The sequence below is a fragment of the Osmerus eperlanus genome, chromosome 16 (assembly GCF_963692335.1).
Source record: "Osmerus eperlanus chromosome 16, fOsmEpe2.1, whole genome shotgun sequence".
NCBI classification, from domain to species: domain Eukaryota; kingdom Metazoa; phylum Chordata; class Actinopteri; order Osmeriformes; family Osmeridae; genus Osmerus; species Osmerus eperlanus.
The window spans coordinates 10,782,411-10,792,080 of NC_085033.1; the positions used below are offsets into that span (position 1 = coordinate 10,782,411).

At 46.9% G+C, this 9,670-nt stretch overlaps 1 protein-coding gene across 1 annotated transcript; it reads right to left on the reverse strand.

Moving 5' to 3' along the window:
• On the reverse strand, nucleotides 1-8,142 carry paxip1 (PAX interacting (with transcription-activation domain) protein 1). The gene is made up of 20 exons (XM_062481727.1): nucleotides 7,908-8,142; nucleotides 6,869-7,003; nucleotides 6,595-6,638; nucleotides 6,275-6,338; nucleotides 6,021-6,131; nucleotides 4,635-5,291; nucleotides 3,547-4,447; nucleotides 3,329-3,423; nucleotides 3,122-3,217; nucleotides 2,877-3,014; nucleotides 2,664-2,785; nucleotides 2,358-2,542; nucleotides 2,158-2,269; nucleotides 1,791-1,893; nucleotides 1,406-1,574; nucleotides 1,106-1,206; nucleotides 853-987; nucleotides 626-701; nucleotides 424-488; nucleotides 1-337 (listed from the first exon to the last, which is right to left on the reverse strand). Exons 1-20 carry the CDS (start codon nucleotides 7,986-7,988, stop codon nucleotides 326-328), a joined length of 3,402 nt encoding a protein of 1,133 aa, XP_062337711.1. The 5' UTR covers nucleotides 7,989-8,142; the 3' UTR covers nucleotides 1-325.
• Between the last annotated feature and the right edge of the window lie 1,528 nt (nucleotides 8,143-9,670).

Sequence of the window (9,670 nt, forward strand, 5' to 3'; positions counted from 1 at the left end):
TAGACAACAAAAGTTCGTATTTTAATTCCAAAAGCAGTAACGATTGCCAGAACCTTTTAACAGTACAATAAAAATGTTAAAATGAATCAACCATAATTTAAACATTCAGTTCACAAAAATAACATCCATTTATGTATTAATTATTAACTGCTGTTACAAAAAGCTACAAAACAACATTGTCTATTCACAGGGTACAAAAAGGTTTTAATATATCAGTGTGACTATACATTGCAGCTTGTTTTAAGTCGTCATTGCTTCTTCCACATACAGGGTTTCAGTAGACAAGGAAACAAACTTCCTCCTTTTCATCCGGTCAACATCTACATCAAGTAAATTTATATGTGAGACAGTTAAGGAACAGAGCTGGTTATAGGAGGGACAGGTCCATCCAAACAAACACCCCTACATTCTTAATCTCAAAGGATATGATTCATAATCCAGGTTCTGGGTCAGGACTCCAGTCAGAATGAACTCTGCGTTGTGCACGTCTGAAAACCAAAAAGACAGAGACATGGTTGGATTGACTCGAGTGGCAAAAACGAAAGCATCTTCCAAAATGCCGTCCGCCACCACAAACGACAGGACCAAATCTACTTGATGGTTTACATGAGCATGTTCCTCTCACCAATGTTCTTCAGAAAGTACTCTCTACACAGGTGGAGATCGTTAATACAGGAGATCAGGATTATCTCTGGAAGGTTCTGAGGAGCACAGCAGCATCCCATTGGTTTACACATACACGTACCGTAACACAGCGTATACCTCAACGACAGAAGCGTCAGCAGTATTATCAAAACACATGACCCGGCTTCTTGTTTGCTAGGACCTCCTGTGTTGCATGGTAGCAGCTACCTTGTTTTGTTTGTGCTCCATGATCTTGCGGAAGGAGGGCTGCTTAGCCAGCACCTTCCCCCCGGCGCTCTCCACGATGGCCTTCATGGTGCTGAGGCTGGGGCAGATGCCTGGGGTGATGTAGAAATACTTCCCCTGTGGACGGAGAGGGGACACAGAGACATTATCAGTCAAGAACAATTCTGAAGGGATGGAAAAAGAACATGTAAATACATGGATGGATTAGTTGAGAGTTGAGACATGTTCCACTGACCTTGAAGAGAGGTGCCTTGTGGGCCTTGTTCAAGGATTCCTCCAGGCTGAAGCTGAACAGAACCTCAGCTTCATCATCTCTCAGCATGAAGCCCTGCTCCTCTGTAAACACACACACACACACACACACACACACACACACAAAACAAACCGTACAGTTCAATACAAAACAATACAGTTCATTCCAAGCTTAGAAACCCACAAAACAAAGCAAGAAATGATCAGTCCGTTTGGCAGGAACACAACCGATAAAAATAAATAAAAAAAGAACACAGAGGACGAGAGATGAACATGAACGAACCCACAAACTTCTGTGCTTTCCAGCTGTCCTCCAGCCAGGCGGGGGTCACAATGTGCTTGACCATGGACATGGCCGTCAGGAACTTGACCGTGCGTGTGACCTTGCTGGCCATCAGGTGAGTGCACTTCTGGGCACTCTCTGCCAGCTCCCCGCCCAAAGCATGCAACCGCTGCAGAGACAGGAGAGAGAGAGAAGCGGAGAGGAGGGGAAAAAGGAGGGATGGAAGATGGGAGACAGAAACAAAGAAAGAAAAGGGGATAAAGGGTGGGGAGGAAAATAGAGGTAAACATGAATGAATTTTGTGGTAGCTAAAAGGTTCCTGGTTGAACTCTATGGACAAGCCAGATGAACGAGGCTGTCTCCATGGTGGTGAGTGTGGCGTTACCTTTGTGTGCTGCTGCACCTGGGCAGGCTCAAAGCCAGTGAAGAACACATGTGGGGTGGACTCTGGAGGAAGCTTCTTACTGGGAGACTGGATCTCCTCCAGCCTGCAGAGGAAGGGGAGGGTGGGCGGCGGTACAGTGAGATGAAGACAAGGAGCAGCATGTTTCTAACAAGGATTCAAAAACATTTCGAAACTACACTAATTCAACATTCCAACGATGCACATACATACCTAATACAAAAAAGTTTTTCTACATATATTTATACATATTTATAATACGGATTTAAAAAAAAGGCTGTATGAGCAACATAAGCATGAGTCCGCCCCGTGTCTGGGATGGAGCGAGGCTCAGCAGAGAGGGACTGACCTGAGCTTCTTGCTGGCCGGCTGGCTGCTGGAGTCGGTCTGTTTCTGCTTCTGCTGGAGCAGCAGACTAGCAAGAGCCTCAGGAGCCACCTTGACCGGAGCACGCCATGCCCCTGAGCGAGCGGACCATACGTGTTAACACACACACCTCCAGTGTGTACCCGGTTACTTCTGCAGGTCACACACACACACGCAACGTACCGAGGAGGTTGTGGGCCAGGTGCTGGTTCGGCACCAGTGGTTCCTGCAGGTTGTAGTTGGAGTATCTGCTGTGCTGGACCTGGCGGAGGGCCTCAAAGTTGCCCAGCAGGATGTCGCAGAGCCACTGGGCGTTCACACATGGGATCCTCCACTCCTTGGCCTTCTCATACTTCAGACCACTGGGCCTAGGAGACGGGCCAGATTGGAAATCACTCAGCATTCCCATGTATACATCTTATACATCCATTCATTCAAGCATCCATTCATTTTATCAGCCATCTATTCATCCATCCATCCCAGTCTTACTCTTTGCAGATGAGCACGGTGTTACTGCGACAGAGGTAGCCAGTGTATCTCGCTCCCGCCAGGTAGGCCATCAGCTTCAGGTCGTCCCTGTCGGCGTCCACAAACCCCGTCACGGAGATGATCTGAGGGGAGGAGAGAGAGAGAACGTGGACGAGAGGCTCCATAGACCAGGAGGTAGAGGAGGAGTAGTGGAGGGGGAGTGCAGGGCCTTACGTGCTGGGAGCAGGGCTTGGCTCCGGGGGGGAAGGCGAAGGGCAGGTGAAGGGTGCGGTGGGGAGGAACCATCTTCTTCTTCTTCAGGATGGTGTTGAGCCAGTGGGCCGTCACACAGCGCCTCCCCTCTCTAAGGGCCTGTAGGACACAGGAAGTGGTACCTTCACAGGGCCACAGCTTGTATGCAGCCACACACACACAGATCCCTAGAGTAGATCTGAGGGGTTTCAGTGTCGCCTTCTTACCTGGACGTACATGCTGCTGACCTGGCTCTCGCACAGCAGGTGAGTGCAGCGGTTGTTAAACGAGGAGTCCACAGTGCCCCCGTAGGCCTGGATGATCTGTCACAACGCAACGCAAGCATGCGTTAGGAGCCAAGGTCCTCCGCCACACGCAACCAACAACAACACCCAGACGACTCGTGAGAAAAACACAATAGACATGAAACGTACTCTCTTCCAGGTGGTGAGGAGCTGCTTGTCGGCCATCTGCTCAGGGTAGTCTGCGATGGCGAACACACAGCCCACCAAGAAGCCATCCTCAGGAACTACACAGACAGAAAGAAGTGTTCGATTGTCAAATGATATCGTTCGCTATGCAACCCCTCTGCAACCTCTCCTCTAACAGTGAATGAAGACTAGAAAACCCCGCCCCCCCTTGGGTGACTCACTCTCTTGTCCCGGCTCATGACCAAACAGCTGTGTGAGCTGAGGAGGTGGGATCTGCGGCTGGAGAGACGACGCTTGCTGCTGCTGCTGCTGCTGATGCTGCTGGCCGGGATGCTGCAGGGCCTGCTGCTGTTGATTCTGCAGATGCTGCTGCTGCTGCATCTGCTGCATGTGCTGCTGCTGCTGCATGTGCTGCTGCTGCTGCTGCATCTGCAGGAAATGCTGCTGTTGCTGCTGCATCTGCTGCTGGTGCAACTGTTGGTTCTGCTGCTGCTGCTGTTGTTGCTGCTGCTGCTGCTGTTGGAGCTGCATCTGTAGCCTCTGTTGCTGCAGCTGCTGCTGCAAAGCGTGTTGCTGCTGCTGCTGCTGCAGCAGCTGCTGTTGTTGCTGCTGCTGCATGGGAGGCCTCAGGAGCTGCTGGGGACGCAACTGCTGCTGGGAGAACGCGTGCTGCTGCTGCTGTTGTTGCTGCTGCTGGTTGAACATTTGCGGGTGCAGCTGCTGTTGATGGGGTGGTTGTTGCGGTTGTTGTTGCTGGAGGAACTGATGGGCAGGAGCTGGCGCCTGTTGTGGGGGCATCTGGGGGAAGCCAGGCTGTGGCTGCTGCTGCTGTTGTTGTTGATGGTGCAGCTGCATAAGTTGCTGTTGCTGCTGGAGGTGCATCATGGGGTGTGGCTGAGGCAACTGCTGAGGTTGTTGGTGTTGCTGCGGTGGCTGTTGCTGGGCGACCGGATGCGGCTGCTGTTGTTGTTGTAGTAACTGTTGCTGTGCTTCAGGGGTGAGCTGCTGACCAGGAAGCTTTGATTGGTTGAAGAGGAGAGGGTTGTTGTTGGGGGCAGTGGCCTGGCTCTGATTGGCTTGCTGTTCCATTGTCTTGGTTGAAGCAGTGAGACTCTGTAGGATCTATGTGGAGAAAATCAAATGCTGAGTGGATCCAGTTTAACATGACCTTTCCATTCAACACCATTTCCAGAGAAATTGTCTTTAAACTGATGTTTGATTATATTAAACATGAACCAAAATAGCAGAAAACCCCACAACGTATTATGTAGTGCAACAGAAAGCAGTGTAATAAGTGTTTTGGTCTTACATGAGCGACATTGGAGGGCCGGTTGGCCTGCTGAATGTCAGAGTTGTTGGTGATGTTCCGGAGCGTTCTGGCAGCCGGGCTCCACCCAGCCATGCCCTCTGGCCTCTCAGAGCCCTGGGCACTGGCCGGCACCAAACCAGCTCGACCGTCGGGTGCGGGCACAGCACAACCAGGCACAGGCGGTACACTGGCACACAGGTTAATCAGGCCAGAGTCTTTACCAGGTGGCTGTCGGCGTTTCCCGGCGGGGGCCGTCACGGCCGCCCCAGGGGGCACCTCGGCCGGTGTCCAGTTCAGGTTCCTCTCCTCCTTCTCGGGCGACTCGTCCGACGAATCGTCGAACATGAGCTCGTCCCGTCGCTGGGCCTTGCGGGAAGGCGAGTGACCGCCCTGGCCGCTGGCGGGCGACTCGTCTCGCGACGAGGCGGGGCTGGATCTCCGGGAGCGGGAGCGCCGGTCGCTGTAGCTCCCGTCCGAGCGCGAGCGCTGGTCGTACTCTTCCCCGCTGTAGTCCTCCTCTTCCTCGGGCTCCTGGAAGGTGAGCCTGGGGTGGTACAGAGCCTCCTCCTTCCTCGTCTTGTCATCCACAGACTCTTTGATCCACTCGGGCGTGACGATCTTGATGCCAGCGTGCTTCAAGGCACACTCGTATTTGGCCTGGAGCACGGACACACGGACACGCGTTAAGGCCCTTGCACACTGAGTGCGAACTTTTCGAATGGACAGACGAATGTTTCGGAGGCAGTGTGTAAGCGCGATTGACATAACGTGAGGTCGTATTTCTTTTTTAACGTGCAAACATTTCGGACACGAATTTCAGACTCAGTGTGCAAGGGCCTTTAGACTGAGGTTCGGAACACTTCATGCCCCAAGATAAGTCAGATATCTTTCAGAAATCAGGACAAACAGGAAGTCAGCTAACACCGAGGTTAAAAACTAGAATAGAGATTAAAACCCTGTTGCCGGTGAGCCCTCCCTCCCTCCCTACTGCTCTGCCCCCTGCAGCCAGGGTATAAACACAGCAGTAAAACCAAGCTGTCCTCTTCCTGCCATAACAATCAAATGAACTGGTGACAAAGACTTGCTAATGAACAAGTCCAGACAAGCCACCCCAGGCTGCACTTGGGGATCCCAACATATAAACATACATCTACTGTCAAGTCACTGTCTTTAAATCATGTAAGGTTACAATGTGTTCAATGTGCCATTACCCTCCTTATGAAGCTTCACCTTTAACGTGTGTCACTTTGGCTCGTAATTGTACATTTTGAATCCTTTCATGTTAGACTGTAGATAAAGATATGTACATATTCTCTGTTGAAATAATACAGTTTACATCAATTTCACCGCACAAAATGGTGTCTGGTGATGAAGTAAATGACTCACCCCCTTAGGTTCACAGCAGACCAGATGAGTGACTTTCTTATTCAGGTTCAGTTGGCAATCACCTCCATAGAACGTTACCAAGGCCCAAAGGGTGTTGAGATCCTCTGGGAGCTAAAAAAGTTCAGGGGGGAAAAGATGAAAGACAAACCATACAACCTAAATCTAAACACTCGTTGTTTGATTTCTAAGACAAGTGGATTTACACACTCACACGTACAAAATGGCCATTATAAAATGTTCTACTACGAGCCTACCTTGGGGAGACAAACCGTAATTCCAAAGAATATCTGTCCAGATTCTGGGGAGAACCCTGTTACTCTGTAATGTTAGTCATTAAGGAATACTTCCAAAAATAGGCACTATTCCAATTCAGACACATAAGCATGTGGTAAAGTAGATGACAACCAGAGGGAGGGGTTGGGGGGAGACACAATGACATCACCAATTCCAAATAATTAATGAATTAATTCCTGACAAAAGAGTGACTTTAGAAAGTAAGAAGAAAGAAATACGTGTCCAATAACATGCTACTTGTTACCAACTCGTGTTTGTGATTTCTCTAATTGAAGGATACGGTAGCAGGTCTCCACATCTTACAGAAAGGACTACCCAAGAAGGCTGGGGGGGGATAAAAAAAAGAATTAATTATGTTCGTCTTTCAACTTTTCTTCAATAACCTCTCTCTCTCTCTTCACCATAAACAAGGAATAATATGAAGCATACGAGAAACAGCATGGAGGACATTGCAGTCACTGGTAGCTTTTCAATTTGATTTGTTTCTCCCTTACTTAAAACACAGCTATAAAGAGTAGATTCTACAACAAGTTACAGCTTATCCACACCCTTACCTTAACAACAGGCAAGTCAAAGACCTCTCGCGACTCCCCAACTTCGGGGTTGTCTCCATCCTCAGCGATGATGTGAGTTGCCAGGGCATTGTATGACACCTCCTTCCCTTTTCCTGCCTTTAGCAACTGCACCACCTACAACTCAGCACAGAGGTGGAGAAGTCAGTGTAACAGAAGAGATTTACTGTGCCCGGTAATATAAATAAAGCGACTGTATATTTATGGTTCACTGAATTTCCGACAATTTTCAAACGTATGTCAGCTAATTTGATGTATAAAGAAATGACCACCGGGATCATATAACACAATAATACACAATCTATAACCATCAATCAACTAAATTCATTGTAATCTGAGGATATGAGCAGAAAACTATAGCGACTGCGAGTCAGTATTTAGCAGGAAGACAGTTTGCAATCCATGATCCTGTGTTACAAGGGAAAATATGATCTGGCACATGCGCAAAACCAAGCTCACAATGTTGCAAACTGATTTCGCCAAAAGATTAGCAACCTAGAGTTAGCTAGAAAGCAATCTAGCTATCTGACTGGAAAACGTAGTATTAGGTGAATATTACACTGCAGAAACAATGCATGCATAAAGGTCTCAGCCTTGACTCAAACGAAAACATGCAGAAGCACATTAATTGGCAAAAAAAAAAAAAATAGCTGCTCGCTAATTACAACGTTAGATACTACTGCTGCAGTTATTACTAGCTAGCTGTCTATCGTTAGCTAGCTCTGTATCTATGGGCACTATCCTAGCTAGCTAACGTTAGCTAGGACTAGCCTGGCAATGAGCCCTAGCAAGCGTACCAAGCTAGCAAACTTATTAAACTGATCAGGAGTGGAAAAAAATAACTTTTCATCAAATACAGTAACTTTCGTTTGGCCAGAAGAATTTGATAATTTATTTTCCTAGCGCGATATTGAAATACACTATTTGACAGCATAGATATGGTCTTAATAACAGTCTTGCCAGCTAGCTATCTACAATGTCAATGCATTTAGTGGAAGACTAGCCTACAAGCTAGGTTCACCTTTTGATCAATGTCCCCGACCACGTAGAATTTGACATCTTTGAAAAGCTCCTCGGGAACCTTCGATTCTTCATCCGACATGATTGTCCATACACAAATAGTCGAGATGTGCACAGAAATGTAGCTTTAATGAAAGCCAAATGACATACAACTTGTCCCTGCTAGCTACACTCTAAGCTCATCTTCCATACACTGTACAGGATACTCTAGCGCCAAATATCGATGGGCGCGCTTTCTTCTTCTTCTATCAGTTTTAATGGGAGATTGCAACCAACATTAAAAAGTGCATTACCACCACCTACTGTCCGGAGTGTAAGGTCAGTGGCTAACAATACTACAAAGGCAATAAATCATAAGAAAAACAAAACAAAACAACAATACCCTTCCCCGGTTTCCCGAAGTAATGGGAACCCTGCAAATCTTACATTTACATTTAGTCATTTAGCAGACGCTCTTATCCAGAGCGACTTACAGTACAGTAAGTACAGGGACATTCCCCCGAAGCAAGTAGGGTGAAGTGCCTTGCCCAAGGACACAACGTCATTTGGTTTGCACAGCCTTCTGATTACTAGCCCGATTACCTAACCGCGCAGCCATCTGACTCCCCTACCAATATCACTTAACGTTAGTGTTTTGGTCGAGAGAATGTCCTAAAAGGGAGTATGGACTTTACATCTGACATACTTGTATTTCTCCATTTACTCATAATTGTGTGTAGACAATGTCTTACAGCAGAACAAACAACGTGTCTATTTTTGTTTCTAAAAATTGCTGACCATGTGAATCTAACAAAGGGTTTACAAAACTTTACAAATTAAAAGGCCACCCTCACAAAATGAGGCTCCCCGGTAGCTTTGGTACCAACAAAAACTTTTTTGTTGGCATTTTTTGTTGTTGCAGGATTTAGCCGAATTTAGCAGATCATGCAATGCTCCTTCAGCTTCTGAGCAACCTTAATTGGAAAAAATAAATGATTAAATTACATTAGGGATTGCCGAATTTCAGCTCACTTGTTAATTTGCCTTGTTTTAGAAGATATATCTCAATGTTGTAAGGAAATGCATAAATGCAGTACCCTCCACATATTTCTATGAATGTCTGATGTTCTCAAGACTGGTGATCTTTTTGGTGGACTTTCAGTAGACTGAATGTTAATGATGATGTCAGATAAAGGGATATGTACAACATCATCATCTGTGAGCCTGGTGAAGACCACTATTCCTCCTCTAAGACTATATTTTCAGATACGTGTAATTCAGATTTTCCAAGATGTCATCCACTCTAGAATTCATTCTCCCACTTACCTAATTGGACTAATTACCTCATTAATTATGAGGTGTCAAGCAGACTTTCAGACCACCACAGAGCGTGTGCAACTGTGTGTGTGAGTGCATGCGTGTATGTGTGTGTGATGCCCCACCAGTAGCATGGTGAATCACAAGCATCAATGATAAAATACCTTGACAAACTCTGAAATGCGCCCAATTGGACCTGTAATTGGATCACCTCGTTGACAGCTACATTAGGTCTGGAAATAAGACCCACTGACCTTAGACAGCTGGAACGGGATCCCGTTCAGACGCTCTGTTTGACAAGATGAATCAGATTGATTACGTTCATTTTAACCCCATATGAGTGAATATAGTCTTTGTCCTCATATGAGCTATATGGTAAACCATGGGTTTTCAGTCTTTATAGATTCATGTTTGAAAGGATAATATTTGGTATCATAAAAAAAAAAAAAAAGTGTCTCCAAGACACTT

Excerpts from the sequence above, each read along its gene's own strand:
- paxip1 (XM_062481727.1), bottom strand. The coding sequence starts at position 7,988 with ATGTCGGATGAAGAATCGAAGGTTCCCGAGGAGCTTTTCAAAGATGTC. Across the intron at positions 1,894-2,157 it reads CCGGCCAGCAAGAAGCTCAG|GCTGGAGGAGATCCAGTCTC; the intron begins GTCAGTCCCTCT and ends CTTCCTCTGCAG. Across the intron at positions 1,575-1,790 it reads AGGTGCAGCAGCACACAAAG|CGGTTGCATGCTTTGGGCGG; the intron begins GTAACGCCACAC and ends CTGTCTCTGCAG.